Source organism: Cervus canadensis, chromosome 9 (assembly GCF_019320065.1).
Source record: "Cervus canadensis isolate Bull #8, Minnesota chromosome 9, ASM1932006v1, whole genome shotgun sequence".
NCBI lineage: Eukaryota > Metazoa > Chordata > Mammalia > Artiodactyla > Cervidae > Cervus > Cervus canadensis.
The window spans coordinates 42,455,977-42,472,426 of NC_057394.1; the positions used below are offsets into that span (position 1 = coordinate 42,455,977).

General features: G+C 35.7%; 1 protein-coding gene across 2 annotated transcripts in view; it reads left to right on the top strand.

Moving 5' to 3' along the window:
• The window catches only part of KLHL1 (kelch like family member 1), a 476,190-nt gene that overhangs the window by 179,686 nt on the left and 280,054 nt on the right, over positions 1-16,450 (top strand). Inside the window, exon 2 of one of the 2 annotated variants that reach the window (XM_043478165.1) lies at positions 5,661-5,843. The exons of the other annotated variant lie outside the window; for it this stretch is intronic. Within the exon in view, the coding sequence (XP_043334100.1) occupies positions 5,661-5,843 (183 nt within the window). The remainder of the gene's footprint in view (positions 1-5,660; positions 5,844-16,450) is intronic. 2 annotated transcript variants of the gene reach the window in all.

Below are 16,450 nucleotides of genomic sequence, written 5' to 3' on the forward strand. Positions count from 1 at the left end.
CTATATTAAAGAATATTAATATTAATGATAATTATTTTCACATCTACTAAATACCTAGCTGTAACCCACCCATCTAAAGATATCTGTAGTACCTGGTGGCCTGTTTCTAATGTTTGTTTTTCTCCTTGTAACTTCTTTATAAGCTTGCTATTTTTATTTAATGTCAAGTACTGTATGCACATACACAAGAAATAAAAGAATCTAAATAAGGTTATCTCTTTCTAATGAGAATTTATTTTGACTGTTTGTTACATTAGAATATCACCTTAATTCAATTGGATATTTTATTGATTCAAATCTAGATTTCAGCCTTTGTATTATCTTGCCTATTTCCAGTTTCTATGACTTCTAGAATATAATTCTTCAGAAGTTCAATGGAAAGTCATTTATTTGCCAGAGTTTCCTGTTTTTGTTTGCCCTTAAATTCAAATTGTTATCTTTCAAGCTCTGTTAACTTCTAAATGTACTATAACTATTTTTTACTCACATAGCACTTTTAGGAATCGGCAAATAACCACTAAGGGAAAAGTGGCACACAATAGTGGCCATACCTGAACTTTCCTGCCTATGGTCCCACACTTGCCCTCAAGTTCTGACTGCCTTTGAGGCCAATATCCATTCTTCCACCAAGACACACGGTACCACCAGAAGTTCTGCTTCAGTTCAGCTCAGTCGCTTAGTCATGTCCGACTCTTTGTGACCCCATGAACCGCAGCACAGCAGGCCTCCCTGTCCATCACCAACTCCCGGAGTTTACTCAAACTCCTGTCCATCGAGTCGGTGATGCCATCCAGCCATCTCATCCTCTGTCGTCCCCTTTACCTTCTGCCCCCAATCCCCCCCCAGCATCAGGGTCTTTTCCAATGAGTCAACTCTTCGCATGAGGTGGCCAAAGTATTGGAATTTCCGCTTCAGCATCAGTCCTTCCAATGAACACCCAGGACTGATCTCCTCTAGGATGGACCGGTTGGATATCCTAGCAGTCCAAGGGACTCTCAAGAGTTGTCCACAACACCAAAGTTCAAAAGCACTAATTTTTTGGCGCTCAGCTTTCTTCACAGTCCAACTCTCACATCCACATATGACCACTGGAAAAACCATAGCCTTGACCAGACGGACTTTGTTGGCAAAGTAATGCCTCTGCTTTTTAATATGCTATCTCGGTTGGTCATAACTTTCCTTCCAAGGAGTAAGCATCTTTTAATTTCATGACTACAATCACCATCTGCAGTGATTTTGGAGCCCAGAAAAATAAAGTCAGCCACTGTTTCCCCATCTATTTGCCCTGAAGTGATGGGACCAGATGCCATGATCTTAGTTTTCTGAATGTTGAGCTTTAAGCCAATGTTTTCACTCTCCTCTTTCACTTTCAAGAGGCTTTTTAGTTCCTCTTCAATTTTTGCCATAAGGGTGGTGTCATCTGCATGTCTGAGGTTATTGATATTTCTCCCGGAAATCTTGATTCCAGCTTGTGCTTCTTCCAGACCAGTGTTTCTCATGATATACTCTGCATATAAGTTCAATAAGCAGGGTGACAATATACAGCCTTGACGTACTACTTTTGTTATTTGGAACCAGTCTGTTGTTCCATATCCAGTTCTAACTGTTGCTTCCTGACCTGCATACAGGTTTCTCAAGAGGCAGGTCAGGTGGTCTGGTATTCCCATCTCTTTCAGAATTTTCCACAGTTTATTCTGATTCACGCAGACAAAGGCTTTGGCACAGTCAATAAAGCAGAAATAGGTGTTTTTCTGGAACTCTCTTGCTTTTTGGATGATCCAAGAGACGTTGGCAGTTTGATCTCTGGTTCCTCTGCCTTTCCTAAAACCAGCTTGAACATCTGGAAGTTCATGGTTCACGTATTGCTGAAGACTGGCTTGGAGAATTTTGAGCATTACTTTACTAGTGTGTGAGATGAGTGCAATTGTGCGGTAGTTTGAGCATTCTTTGGGATTGCCTTTCTTAGGGATTGGAATGAAAACAGACCTTTTCCAGTCCTGTGGCCACTGTTGAGTTTTCCAAATTTGCTGGCATATTGAGTGCAGCACTTTCACAGCATCATCTTTCAGGATTTGAAATAGCTCAACTGGAATTCCATCACCTCCACTAGCAGCTTTGTTCGTAGTGATGCTTTCTAAGGCCCACTTGACTTCACATTACAGGATGTCTGGCTCTAGGTGAGTAATCACACTGTTGTGATTATCTGGGTCATGAAGATCTTTTTTGTACAGTTCTTCTGTATATTCTTGCCACCTCTTCTTAATATCTTCTGCTTCTGTTAGGTCCATACTATTTCTGTCCTTTATTGAGCCCATTTTTGCATGAAATGTTTCCTTGATATCTCTAATTTTCTTGAAGAGATCTCTAGTCTCTCCCATTCTGTTGTTTTCCTCTATTTCTTCGCATTGATCACTGAGGAAGGCTTTCCTATCTCTCCTGGCTATTCTTTGGAACTCTGCAATCAAATGGGAATATCTTTCCTTTTCTCCTTGGCTTTTTGTTTCTCTTCTTTTCACAGCTATTTGTAAGGCCTCCTGAGACAACATTTTGCTTTTTTGCATTTTTTTTCCCATGGGGATGGTCTTGATCCCTGTCTCCTGTACAATGTCACGAACTTCCATCCATAGTTCATCAAGCACTCTGTCTATCAGACGTAGTCCCTTAAATCTATTTCTCACTTCCACTGTATAGTCATAAGGGATTTGATTTAGGTCATACCTGAATGGTCTAGTGGTTTTCCCTACTTTCTTCAATTTAAGTCTGAATTTGGCAATAAGGACAGAATGTGGTCCACTGGAGAAGGGAATGGCAAACCACTTCAGTATTCTTGCCTTGAGAACCCCGTGAACAGTATGAAAAGGCAAAATGATAGGATACTGAAAGAGGAACTCTCCAGGTCGGTAGTTGCCCAATATGCTAATGGAGATCAGTGGAGAAATAACTCCAGAAAGAATGAAGGGATGGAGCCAAAGCAAAAACAGTACCCAGTTGTGGATGGGACTGGTGACAGAAGTAAGGACTGATGCTGGAAAGAGCAATATTGCACAGGAAACTGGAATATTAGGTCCATGAATCAAGGCAAATTGCAAGTGGTCAAACAGGAGATGGCAAGAGTGAATGACGACATTCTAGGAATCAGCGAACTAAAATGGACTGGAATGGGTGAATTGAACTCAAATGACCATTATATCTACTACTGTGGGCAGGAAACCCTTAGAAGGAATAGAGTAGCCATCATGGTTAACCGAAGACTCAGAAATGCAGTAGTTGGATGCAATCTCAAAAATGACAGAATGACCTCTGTTTGTTTCCAAGGCAAACCATTCAGTATCACAGTGATCCAAGCCTATGCCCCAACCATTAATGCTGAAGAAGTGAATGGTTCTATGAAGACCTACAAGATATTTTAGAATTAACACCCCAAAAAGATGTTCTTTTCATTATAGAAAACTGGAATGCAAAAGTAGGAAGTCAAGAAACACCTGGAGAAACAGGCCAATTTGACCTTGCAGTACAGAATAAAGCAGGGCAAAGGCTAATAGAGTTCTGCCAAGAGAACACACTGGTCATAGCAAATACCCCCTTCCAAGAACACAAGAGAAGACTCTACACATGGACATCACCAGATGGTCGACATTGAAATCAGATTGATTATATCCTTTGCAGCCAAATATGAAGAAGCTCTATACAGTCAGCAAAAACAAGACCAGGAGCTGACTGTGGCTCAGATCATGAACTCCTTATTGCCAAATTCAGACTTAGTTGTCATATTATTAGCTTTTTAGGTTCTCAGACTCCTAATTGATGCTGCTTATAGTTGGTAGAAACATTGAGGAGGAAAGAAAAAGTTGTGTGTAATTTTGAGCTGACTTTCATGAGTTTACCTTTATTCTAAGTTCTTATTCTTTCAGATCCTAGCTGCCTTAGAAGCTATAAGTATACTCCAGTAGTTATTTTGATATTTCATATAAATTTTTTCTGGTGTTTCTGGTGAAGGGTTTAGTTAGCGACAATTTATTGCATTGTAACTGGAAGCAAAATACTCCATGTCACTTTCTATCTTGAAATACATCATTTATTCCCTTATTTATGTCATGCATCTAATACAGTTTCATTTTTAAATTGTTTTAAGGATTTATTTTCAGAGAATATAATTGAATCTGCTGGTCCTACCATGCATGTATATTGACAGTGTTCTATATATAAAATATGGTATCTTAATGTCTTTCCTGTGAAACAGACTATAATATTATTAGATATAAGAGCCAAAATCAAGTATCATGGATTTTATGAAATCCTAAAGCTCAGTGAAGTACAAGCTGGAAACAAGATTGCTAGGATAAATATCAATAACCTCAGATATGAAGATGACACAACCCTTATGGCAGAAAGTGAAGAAGAACTAAAGAGCCTCTTGAAGAAAGTGGAAGAGGAGAGTAAAAAAGTTGGCTTAAAGCTCAACATTCAGAAAACTAAGATCAAGGTATCTGGTCCCATCACTTCATGGGAAATAGATGGGGAAACAGTGGCTGACTTTATCTTTTTGGGGCTCCAAAATCACTGCAGATTGTGATTGCAGTCATGAAATTAAAAGATGTTTACAACTTGGAAGGAAAGTTATGACCAACCTACACAGCATATTAAAAAGCAGAAACATTACTTTGCCAACATAGGTCTGTCTAGTCAAGGCTATGGTTTTTCCAGTAGTCATATATGGATGTGAGAGTTGGACTATAAAGAAAGCTGAACAATGAAGAATTGATGCTTTTGAACTGTGGTGTTGGAGAAGACTCTTGAGAGTCCCATGGACTGCAAGAAGATCCAACAAACCTATCCTAAAGGAGATAAGTCCTGGGTGTTCATTGGAAGGACTGATGTTGAAGCTGAAACTCCAATATTTTGATGGGAAAAGCTGACTTTTTTGAAAGGACTCTGATGCTGGGAAAGATTGAAGGCAGGAGGAGAAGGGGATGACAGAGGATGAGATGTTGGATGGCATCACAGACTCAATGGACATGAGTTTGGGTAAACTCTGGGAGTTGATGATCGACAGGGAGGCCTGGCTTGCTGTGGTCCATGGGATCGCAAAGAGTGGGACATGACTGAGCAACTGAACTGAGTTTTTTACATAATTATATATGTATGTTTTTGTTTAATCAGTTGGGTACAGAATATGAATCAACAATGTACTTTCAAATTTTTGTCAGTTTTTTCCAAATGACATTTTATAATTTCTCACAGTAAAAATCACCTAGTTATATAAAACATTTACTTAAACCTCACAAGAATAGTAATTTAGAAACATATAATTAAATGGTCAAACTCAATGTCAAATTGATTAAAGTAACATTTAACTAGTAATTCATTTTAGGGAGGTTATGTTTGTAATTTACCATTTCTCACTGTTGTCAAGTTTATTATCTCCTAATAAATACAGATAACCTATCTTTTAAATTTCTTTAAGGTGAGAAAAATTTACAATTCATTTATTGCTTCCTAAAACAAATCGTTTAACCCCAAATGGATTTTTCTGCCATATTAATAATAATGGACATAAGAAGAGAAGCTTAAATTTAAAACTAAAACTTTTATATAGTTCTGAACAATTGGTGGCACTTTATAAACCCCATCTTTTTGTGCTTTTTGTGTGTGGTTTGCAGACTGTCAGAAACTAACCATTTGCTGACACCTCAAAGTGATATGGATTCTGGTAGCTCTGAAGAATTCTATCAGGCTGTGCACCATGCTGAGCAAACATTCAGAAAAATGGAAAGTTATCTGAAGCAACAACAACTCTGTGATGTTATCCTGATTGTTGGGAACCGAAAAATACCTGCACATAGGTATAGTAATCTGTCTTTATCAGAAATTTGAATGCATATATTTAGAATGATGGTCTGGTATATAGATTTTAAAATACTCTACAACTAGAGAAGTAAGAATCCACATTTTTAAGGAAGTTTGGGTAATTTTCTTGGTGAGAGTTATAGTGCTACGTTAACTCATTTTTTTAAGAAGTAAACTTTTTAAGAAGCAAAGTAAAGTAAAATGTAAATAGTTCAAAATAAAGCTTCTAATAAGGTTGAAAAATACCCCATTTTATTGACTCACTACTGAGTCATACTAATTGGGAATCAATTTTGACTTAGGAGTGTGTACCTAAGCTCTGAAATGAGATATGCTTCTCTGTCAAAATTGAAAGAAAGTCAGGTTATTTTTGGTGTACACTGTCTTTTTCAACTAGGAAATTCATAGTGATATCTTTATTTTAAATTTATTAAAAGTTCTTTAATTTATGACATACTGATATTATTTCTAAGGCCCAATATATTCAAAGAGTAATGCATTTTTAAATATTCCTTATTATTTACTTATAAATAATAATTCTAAGTTACATGAATTAGATATCTGATTATTTGTGTCCTATTATATGCTATTAGTTTATTTCTGAAAATTCATTAAATTTGATGTTGAATTTTTTTCCTCAATTTTTCTATTTATTTTTTTGAGATTTTAATGAAAAAAGAATTTTAATTTAATTTGTGATACTAATTATTTTAAATAGTTGAATATATGGACAAATTGCCTTAGGCTACCTTGATGTATGCCATTTGATACCATTAATACTGATGAATAATAGAAAACAATAAATTGCATAAAATAAATATTTTCAATGTACCTCTCTTTCCCATATTTTTTAACTTATATTGCATTATCTAGATAATATATATGCACCTAAGTGCAAACTATTAAAAGAATTCCAAAATATAAGTGTATTTCCAATATGACAAAAATGTTAAATCGTGGACATTGCATTTAAACAAATACACTAAAAATGCATCGGAAAGAACATTTTACATTGAATAATTCATCTAGATCTTATGGGGTTCATTTCATTAACTAACTATAACAGCAACTCTAATAATACAATAGTGATAGTCAGTAAATCATGTCCAATTCTTTATAACCCCAAGGACTGAAGCTTGTCAGGCTCCTCTGTCCATGGACTTCTCCAGGCAAGAATACGGGAATGAGTTGCCATTTCCTTCTCCAAAAATACAATATTCACACTTATTTTGCAAGCACTTCTACGAAATTGCATTATCATTACCAATAGAACAGTTGTATTATCATTATTATTGAGACAGTGTTGCAATATGTGTGACAAATATGTAGATTATTCTAACCTATCATCTAAATAACATCTAGATAAAAATTCTGTTAACAAGTGATTTTAATTTCATAATGTAGCTAAATTTATTTTATTTAAATTACCCACTAGTTTAATATATATATATATATATACATATATATATACTACACTTGATCTTAGCCAAAAGGCCGAGAATATATATATTTGTTCAAGAAGACAGAGTGAGTCACCTCAAAAGTATGTTGACAGATTAAATTCTCATTAATTTTTTAAAGCAGAGCTTTATATAATTTTAATAATCTTATTTTATAGACTTTTATTGGTACTAATTTAGTATTTCTCATTTGAAGCAATTTTAACCAGTATATTGAGGAATTCCCCCATATTAACTATATTCTATTGTTTTCTGTATTACTCTTCTTATCTAGATTGTTAATATTATTTTCTAAATAATTTGGTAAATTATGCATTTATTTTATAACAAATATGACTAAAACATAGTTTGTTTATTGGTTTAGATTACTGGATAACATATTTTAGCAATATATTATTTCTATAAATAATATTAACATTTAAATATGTAATGTGTTTAGCAGATATGAAATTAGATATATTATTGTCAGTTATCTACATTTTTCTTAATATAAGAAAATTTTACCCTATTCACTAAAATTATTTAAATTAGGATTTATATTTTCTCACTCTGTGGTTTAAAACTTTAGTACTATCCTTTCAGCAAGTAGATATCTAAGTTAAACATACATTAACAAATATGTGAGAAAATATTTATGGGAAGCCTGAAAAAGGCAAGCACTCTTTTTAATCATTGCAAGTATATTGCACCTCCTTGTTTATACTTTTGCAAAACAAAATGACTATAATTAATGCAAAATTAGATCTCTGCTTTAAAAAGTAATAATCTTAGTAGTAGTAACAACTGGATGGATTTTTAAGTTATACTGTTATATTTTGATTAGCACAGTTGAATATTGTCTTTGGACAAAATGCATATGATGTCTTACTCATTAGCAGTGAATAATATGGGACTAATAAGGTAAGTTCAAATAATGGAAACAGAAACAATTAGCATTACAATCTCCTATTCTGCCTGAAAAGGCATTGCAAGTTAAATGTCATAGTCATTTACAAAGATCATGTGTGTTTTCTTTCATATTAATTATCTTGTCATTTGAAACTTTCAAATCAATTCCCACTTAAGTTAACAGATTATGACCATTACTGACTTCCCATAAAATCTTTAGCTTATGTGATGGCATATATATATTTAACCTGATGTAAGTCACAACTATTTATTAATGAAATGTCATGTCTTTATAGGTATATTTAGATTATTGTTAGGCATATTTTTAAGTAGATTAGCTCTGAAAGGCTAACAGTATTTAAGATAATCATTAATATATTTTCAGAATTAAAAATAATAAAAATCTTGATTTTATCTGTGCTTTAATTTCTCAAAGAAATTCTGAAATACAGACTTCTTATAAATAGTCCATATTAATTGGTTAGCAATTACCAAAACAAAACATTTGAAGGTAAAACTCCAAATTCTAAATATAGGAATTTTTCTTAGGTAGGCTGTCTATAATTAGGTATGTCAGAATTCTGAAAATTAGACTAGCAAGATCAATATTAATAATTTAGACAGTCAAATTTTCAATAGTAAAAGAATTAAGGAGTTTTCATGGCTTATTCTCTCATGACATACACGTATATAATGAAATATGGTTAAGCTTTTGAAAGTTTTTTTCTCCCTTTAGCATTATTAAGAATAAGTGCCTTATATATAAATAAATGAGAAAATCTTAAACAGTTAACTTCTTGTGAGTTGGAAATAATGGTACTTTTAATTTTATGTGCATAGAAAAAGTGTGAAGGAATCTAAAACATACAGTCAACAATCTTTGTTCTTGGGAAGTAAGGCTCCTAGGCACAATAAAGGAGGCACTGGAATTATTTTTAATGTATAAACATACATATGCTTTGAACTTTTAGTATGAATATTTCAAGATCAAATAAATTCTTAAGTGAAAAATAAAATGGTATATGATAGAGAAGAAAGGATCTTGCTCTATAGACCAAATCATTGGGTATCTCAGGAAGCAACCTATTCTATTTTCATTTTCCTGCAGGGGCTTCCCTGGTGGCTTAGACGGTAAAGAATCTACCAAAATGTGGGAGACCCAGGTTTGATCCCTGGGTTGGGAAGATACCCTGGAGAAGGGAATGGCAACCCACTCCAGTATTCTTGCCTGGAGAATTCCATGGACAGAGGAGCCTGGCAGTTACAGTCCAAGGGTTGCAAACAGTAGGACCCAACTGAGTGACTAGCACTTTGACAGTGTATTTATTTATTTCAAGAATCCTTCCAACTAATAAAAATAAATGAAAAAAAACTATATATTTATTATTCTAATGTTCTTTACTGAGCACTAGTATTATGGAAATAGTTGAGGCTAAAAGTAGGAATTGCTATATTTAGAAACATACTTTCATAAGTAACTTAGATATTAATACTCAAGAGTAGGCAAACAGTAATGTTTATCTCCACTGATGGAAAGTTAGTTTACAGATATTTTTTGATGGGAGCAGAATAAATTACAAGAGTTCTTTAAAAACTTCAGAAGATCGGAGGGCTGGGCCCGAGGTGTGGTCAGAGGAGGAGCTCCTGCCTGCAGTTTTGTGTATGTGTGTGTGTGTGCGCTTGTTTATGTGTGTGTGTGTTTACCTTCACAGGGGACACTTTATACTCCGTGTAAGATATGCTGGGAACAGGGCCACGGGGGTGGCTGGATCTCAGTCTCTCCGTCTCTCTTTCTCTTCTTTTCCTTTTGATGTATCCAACACTTGGTTGACAAAGTAAGGGCCTAGATTAGGACCAAATTTCCATGTCTGTTGCTATGGTCTTTATTTAGGACAGCGATTAACAATGCAGTGGCCCGTTCTTTTCACTCTATACAGTTGATGATACAAGACATATGTAATATATAAATATATATATAAAACATTACCCTCTGTCTCCTTGGCTTAGGATGAGATCTCTCTGTCAAGCTGAAATGCACCTGCAGCTCAATGCTGCCAGCAGCCTGCAGGCCCCAGCCTGTTCAAATTAACACAGTCGATGATAAAGGAATGAGTATCGTTACCAAAAAAAAAAAAAAAAACTTCAGAAGAAAAACAAAAAAAATCCCAATGCCTGCTGGCTTCGGTAACTCTAGGCAACTCCCATTGCACTAGGCTCCGGAAGTGCTCCTGTGGACACAGGATGCCTATGAGGTCCCCTCAACCCAGACTGGGTTCCTTGAACCCAGGCCTCTGGTTGGCCCAAGCAGGACAACTACCAGAGATCCAGGCTTTTATCCTTGCCAGTGTCGGGCCACCCCCTTGTGCCGCCAGGTCTAGTGCCAGGCTTGCTTCTGCGGATCCAAAATTTAAGTTGGTTCCCATGGATCTGGGCTTCTCTTGTGGCTCAACTGGTAAAGAATTCTCCTGCAATGCGGGACACATGAGTTTGATACCTGTGTTGGGAAAAGTGAAAGTGAAGTCGCTCAATCGTGTCCAACTCTTTGCTACCCCATGGACTGTAGCCTACCAGGCTCCTCCATCCGTGGGATTCTCCAGGAAAGAATACTGGAGTGGGTTGACATTTCCTTCTCCACGTGTTGGGAAGCTCCCCTGGAAAAGGGAAAGGCCATGCATTCCAGTATTCTGGCCTGGAGAATTCCATGGACTGTATAGTCCATGGGGATGTGAAGAGTTGGATACCACTAAGCGACTTTCAGAGAGCCTGATGAACTATGGATGGAGGTTCGTGACATTGTACAGGAGACAGGGATCAAGACCATCCCCATGGAAAAGAAATGCAAAAAGGCAAAATGGTTGTCTGAGGAGGACTTGCAAATAGCTGTGAAAAGAAGAGAAACAAAAAGCCAAGGAGAAAAGGAAAGATATTCCCATTTGATTGCAGAGTTCCAAAGAATAGCCAGGAGAGATAGGAAAGCCTTCCTCAGTGATCAATGCGAAGAAATAGAGGAAAACAACAGAATGGGAGAGACTAGAGATCTCTTCAAGAAAATTAGAGATATCAAGGAAACATTTCATGCAAAAATGGGCTCAATAAAGGACAGAAATAGTATGGACCTAACAGAAGCAGAAGATATTAAGAAGAGGTGGCAAGAATATACAGAAGAACTGTACAAAAAAGATCTTCATGACCCAGATAATCACAACAGTGTGATTACTCACCTAGAGCCAGACATCCTGTAATGTGAAGTCAAGTGGGCCTTAGAAAGCATCACTACGAACAAAGCTGCTAGTGGAGGTGATGGAATTCCAGCTGAGCTATTTCAAATCCTGAAAGATGATGCTGTGAAAGTGCTGCACTCAATATGCCAGCAAATTTGGAAAACTCAACAGTGGCCACGGGACTGGAAAAGGTCTGTTTTCATTCCAATCCCTAAGAAAGGCAATCCCAAAGAATGCTCAAACTACCGCACAATTGCACTCATCTCACACACTAGTAAAGTAATGCTCAAAATTCTCCAAGCCAGTCTTCAGCAATACGTGAACCATGAACTTCCAGATGTTCAAGCTGGTTTTAGAAAAGGCAGAGGAACCAGAGATCAAATTGCCAATATCCGCTGGATCATCGAAAAAGCAAGAGAGTTCCAGAAAAACATCTATTTCTGCTTTATTGACTACACCAAAGCCTTCGATTCATGGGGTCGCAAAGACGGGGACAGGACTGAGCGACTGAACTGAACTGAGCGACTTTCACTTTCACTTTCCCTTGGATCCAGGCTGTCTGCTGTCTCTGCAACAGAAACTTGCTCTGGCAGAACAAACCCTCAGACTGGCCCGGAAGTTTTCACCTTACAAGCAGACTCTGGTGGTTCCAAGTTCCAAGCTTATGCTACTGCTACGCCAGCCACAAGAATAATCCAATACTGCAATATGCTGGTGTAGTAATCACTGTAATACATATGTTAGAGGACAAAAGTGTTCAAAATAACTATAGCTACAATAATTAGTTAATGAATACACAGTGTAACAACAGGTGAATTGTGACATCAAAACAAAATATGGGGGATGGGAAAGTGGGAGTAAAAGGTCAGAGTATTTGTATGAGATTGAAATTAAGTTATCAGCATAAAATAGATTTATTTTTATAGAATATTTTATGTAAATTTCACGGTAATCATAAAGCAAACTTACAACAGATACACAAAAGTAAAAAAGAAAGGAATCAAAGCATAACACTCGAAAATCATCAATCCCCAAGAAAAGATAGCAAAAACGGAAGGAAGAAACAAGGACTCAGCAAAACAGCCAGAAAACAATACAATGCCATTATAAATCCTTACCTATCAGTAACTATTCTAAATATATTTGGATTAAATTGTTTAATACAAAGGCATAGAGTGGCTGAATGACTTAAAATCTAAGACCCAATTATATTCTGTCTAAAGAGACTCAGCTTTAAGAACACACATAGTCTCAAAGTAAAGGGATCGAACCCAGGACTCCCACATTGTAGGTGGATTCTTTACCAACTGAACCACCAGGGAAGCCCAAGAATACTGTTATGAGTAGCCTATCCCTTCACCAGAGAATCTTCCCCACCCAGGAATCGAACTGGGGTCCCCTGCATTGCAGGTGGCTTGTTTACCAGCTGAGCTGATCAAATAAATAGTAATAATAATATATTAATAGCTTCCCTGGAGGCTGATGGTTAAAACCTGCCTGCAATGTGGGAGACCCAGTTTTGATCCCTGGGTAGGGAACATACCCTGGCAAAGGAAATGGCAACACAGTCCAGTATTCTTGCCTGGCAAATCCCTTGGACAGAGGAGCCTGGTGGGCTACATAGAGTCGCAAAGAGTCAGACACTACTGACAGACTAACACTTTCATTTCCAATAATACTAGTTAACACTCACTCTATTGCTAATCTGCCAAGCCGTATTTGAAGTACATCTCATATACTAACCCACTTTTGTCCTGAAAAGGAAGAAAATTATTTTTCCACTTTTTCTCTCGTAGAATAGAAAATGGAGAAATTAAGAATTCACCCAAATTATGCATTTCATAGGTGGTGGAAATAGATTCAAACCCAGGCTGTCTGGCTTTAGAAGTAATGCTTTAATGACTACAATAGTCTGCTTAGCATAATTTACAAAGACCGCTCTGAAAAATGGTACAGGTTTAGAAAATGTACAAAAGATCCGCAGAGCAAAAACTAGCCACTGTCCCAAGAAGCTGCTATACTTAATCCAGGCATGAAATGAGGACTTTGTAAACATTGAAAAAGAAATGAATTGAGAAATACTTTGAACAGTGTCCTTAGTCAGGATCTTTATATGCAGAGTGGAGACTGGAATTCAGGTGTGCATGGTTTATTTATAGAGGATTTTCAGAAGAAGAGCAGGATAGGGCAGAAGAAGGAGCAAATCCAGGATGTGGTCTCAGCAGGTCTGTCGTTTCATCTTTAACTCCTAGTCATACCCTGAGGAAAAGGGACAGACTTCACACCTTGGTTCTATTAGTCATCATTGTTGGACCCACTCACTGAGAGTTGGGAAGGTTGTAGAATTTAGGAGATGAGGTAAGACTAGCTGGAGCACGTGCAGTGAGGCAGCTTCTGTTAGACCAAGTGCAACTGGTCCACACAGGATGGGCAACCTGGAGCACTTAGGTGTCAATATCACTGGTGCTGGAGACATAGGTGTACCTCATGAAAGGGGTCTGGGCACAGCAACCATACAGTCCCATTCAAGAGGAAAGATGGATTTTGTGTCATATTTATATAGGCAACAAAGCCAGAGGACATAAGTGATGACTTTGTAATACTGTGAAAATTCAACATATTGGTGATGCACCAAGTAGAATCAGAGAAGTAAAAATAAAAGAGCCCTCCTAGTGAATACTCTGAGTTTAGTTGAGGGCATACCAGAATGCTACTGGGATATCTAGTGAGCATTTTGTATAGGCATTCTAGATAAGATGCTAGATTAAAGATGTTATAGTTAAGGCCATGCTCACACATCGTTCTGAAACAGTGAGCGTAAGGTCAAAATTTAGAGACCCGAGAAAAAAACTCAGAGGCAGTGAAAGGGTCAAGAAGTAAGAGTAAGAGAAGTCAAAGAATTTGAGGAAAACCGAGCTAAGGAAGTCTGCACTGCCTTAGCTAAAATGGGATTTAGAGAAGGTGTGGGAAGTCCACAGTGTCAAACTCCACAATAACCTGGAGTAGGACTTGGACAGGTTTAATAGCTTTGTAAGGAAATAAATTTGTAGTGACCTCAATAAGAGATTTTTCCAGAATGACTGCAGGCATTCACTTATTTATGCAGTTTTTGCTCCTGCTTCTCTTGCATTAATAGAAGCTATATACTCACCTATGAAGATATTACTTTCTTTTATGCATTGCATTCCTCTTTTAACATCTAATTCAAATTTTATGTGTCACTAAATCTAAATGCAGTATAAACTTTTCTGTACTTCTCTTACTGAGTTAGCAATATTTTGTATTTTATAGCTGATGGAGAAGATTTCATATCATTATTTAAGATAGAATTCTGTAGGTTTTGTAATATTTTCCTCTACATGGATGTTGCCTGGTTGCAAATAAAGCCCTTATATACTTAAAGTTAAACTGGTTAACTGGCTAACTTTATGTCAGTATATTTCTTATGCTCCAGGAAATACATACATATATATATATATGTACATATATATCTGTGGTTTATGATAATTTACTTTGGTATTCAGTTATATTTCTTTTGATAAAACTGATTAACACTGATTTATCTAATCAGTGTATAACAAATATTTAAAGCTATCTGTATCTTAATTATCTTCTCACCTATGGGAATATAAAGAGTTGACATGTTTAGGTACTAACTGTCCATTTAAATATGTAGCAAACTCGTAGCTTTAAATATTTCTAGCATGTTACCAATTAGGCTATTAATATTGATAGTTAAAATCATGAATCACATCCCTAATTCATGAAGTATATACTGAGGGTTTTTTTCAGTTGAAAAAAGTCATAAACTTATGAATCATAAACACTATAAATCATAAAGTTATATTGATACCACTAACTTCAATCCACTTTAAACAGAAAAGAGCTTCAGGAATAATTCAGACAGCTGTTTAAAACACACATCTTAACTACAATTCAGTTTTCAATTTTTTTTTTATAATTCTCTATTCATTTAGAATCAGAACATATTGTCAAATATTCTACTCATTCATCTTAAAATATATTCCTACTTAGGATTTTAAAATATACAAAAATCTTAATAATCATTAAAACAACAATAAATCATCAGAAAATTGAAATAGCTGCATGTTTTTAAAGGTATCAAAAAGTTGTGACAAAACAATAAAAATTAAAAATAACTAAAAACTAAAGTAATATTCTCTTCTTAGCTGCTACTTTTATTTTAATGGTGTGAGTTGATCACAATGTCCATTTTACAACTGAGACTTACACTACATGGGAGAAAGGCTGGGGAATGTAAATCTACGGTCAAGAGCAAAATCAGTCAACTCAACCTGGAAACAAGGCCATTAAAGCAACTATGAAAGATAATTTAAAATATCTATAGAAAAAGATGAATATGATAAATAATGTAAGTTGATATTAACAGAGATTTGGAAAAAATGTTGACACACTAGAAGTCTTCTGCAATAAAACACAAAGCAAAAGAAAAATTGAGTGTAAACTGAGCTCACTCAACAACTGTAAGGTACTCTCAATGATTGGAACATACATAGAATTAAAGTCCAAAAAAGAGTTAGAAAAAGAATTAGGTGAAAAAATGAGATATAATTAGCAGATAATTTTCTAAATTTGATGAAAAAGGCTGATCAACCTCTCCAGGAAGCTCAGAAAATGGTAAGAAGAATAACAAAGTAACCACATCTATGTAACTTAAGCCATAATAGGCCAACTCTAAATCTTAAAATAAACTGAGAAAAACTAAAACAATTAGATATAAAGGGCATAGTAAAACAGGGAAACAATTATAAGAATGAAAAATCATTTCTATTAGAAACAATGGAGTCTTGATCATAAGAGACTGTTTTCTAGTTTAACAAAAAAATTTCTCTCAATCTAGAATTCTATATTAAGTGAAATAATTTTATATTCTCAATGCAGCTATATTAAGATATTTTTATATAAATGAAAACTGACAGAATTTATTATCATCAGACATGCTTTACAAGAAATACCAAAGAAGTTTCTTTCAGTTGAAGGGTATTGGTGCCC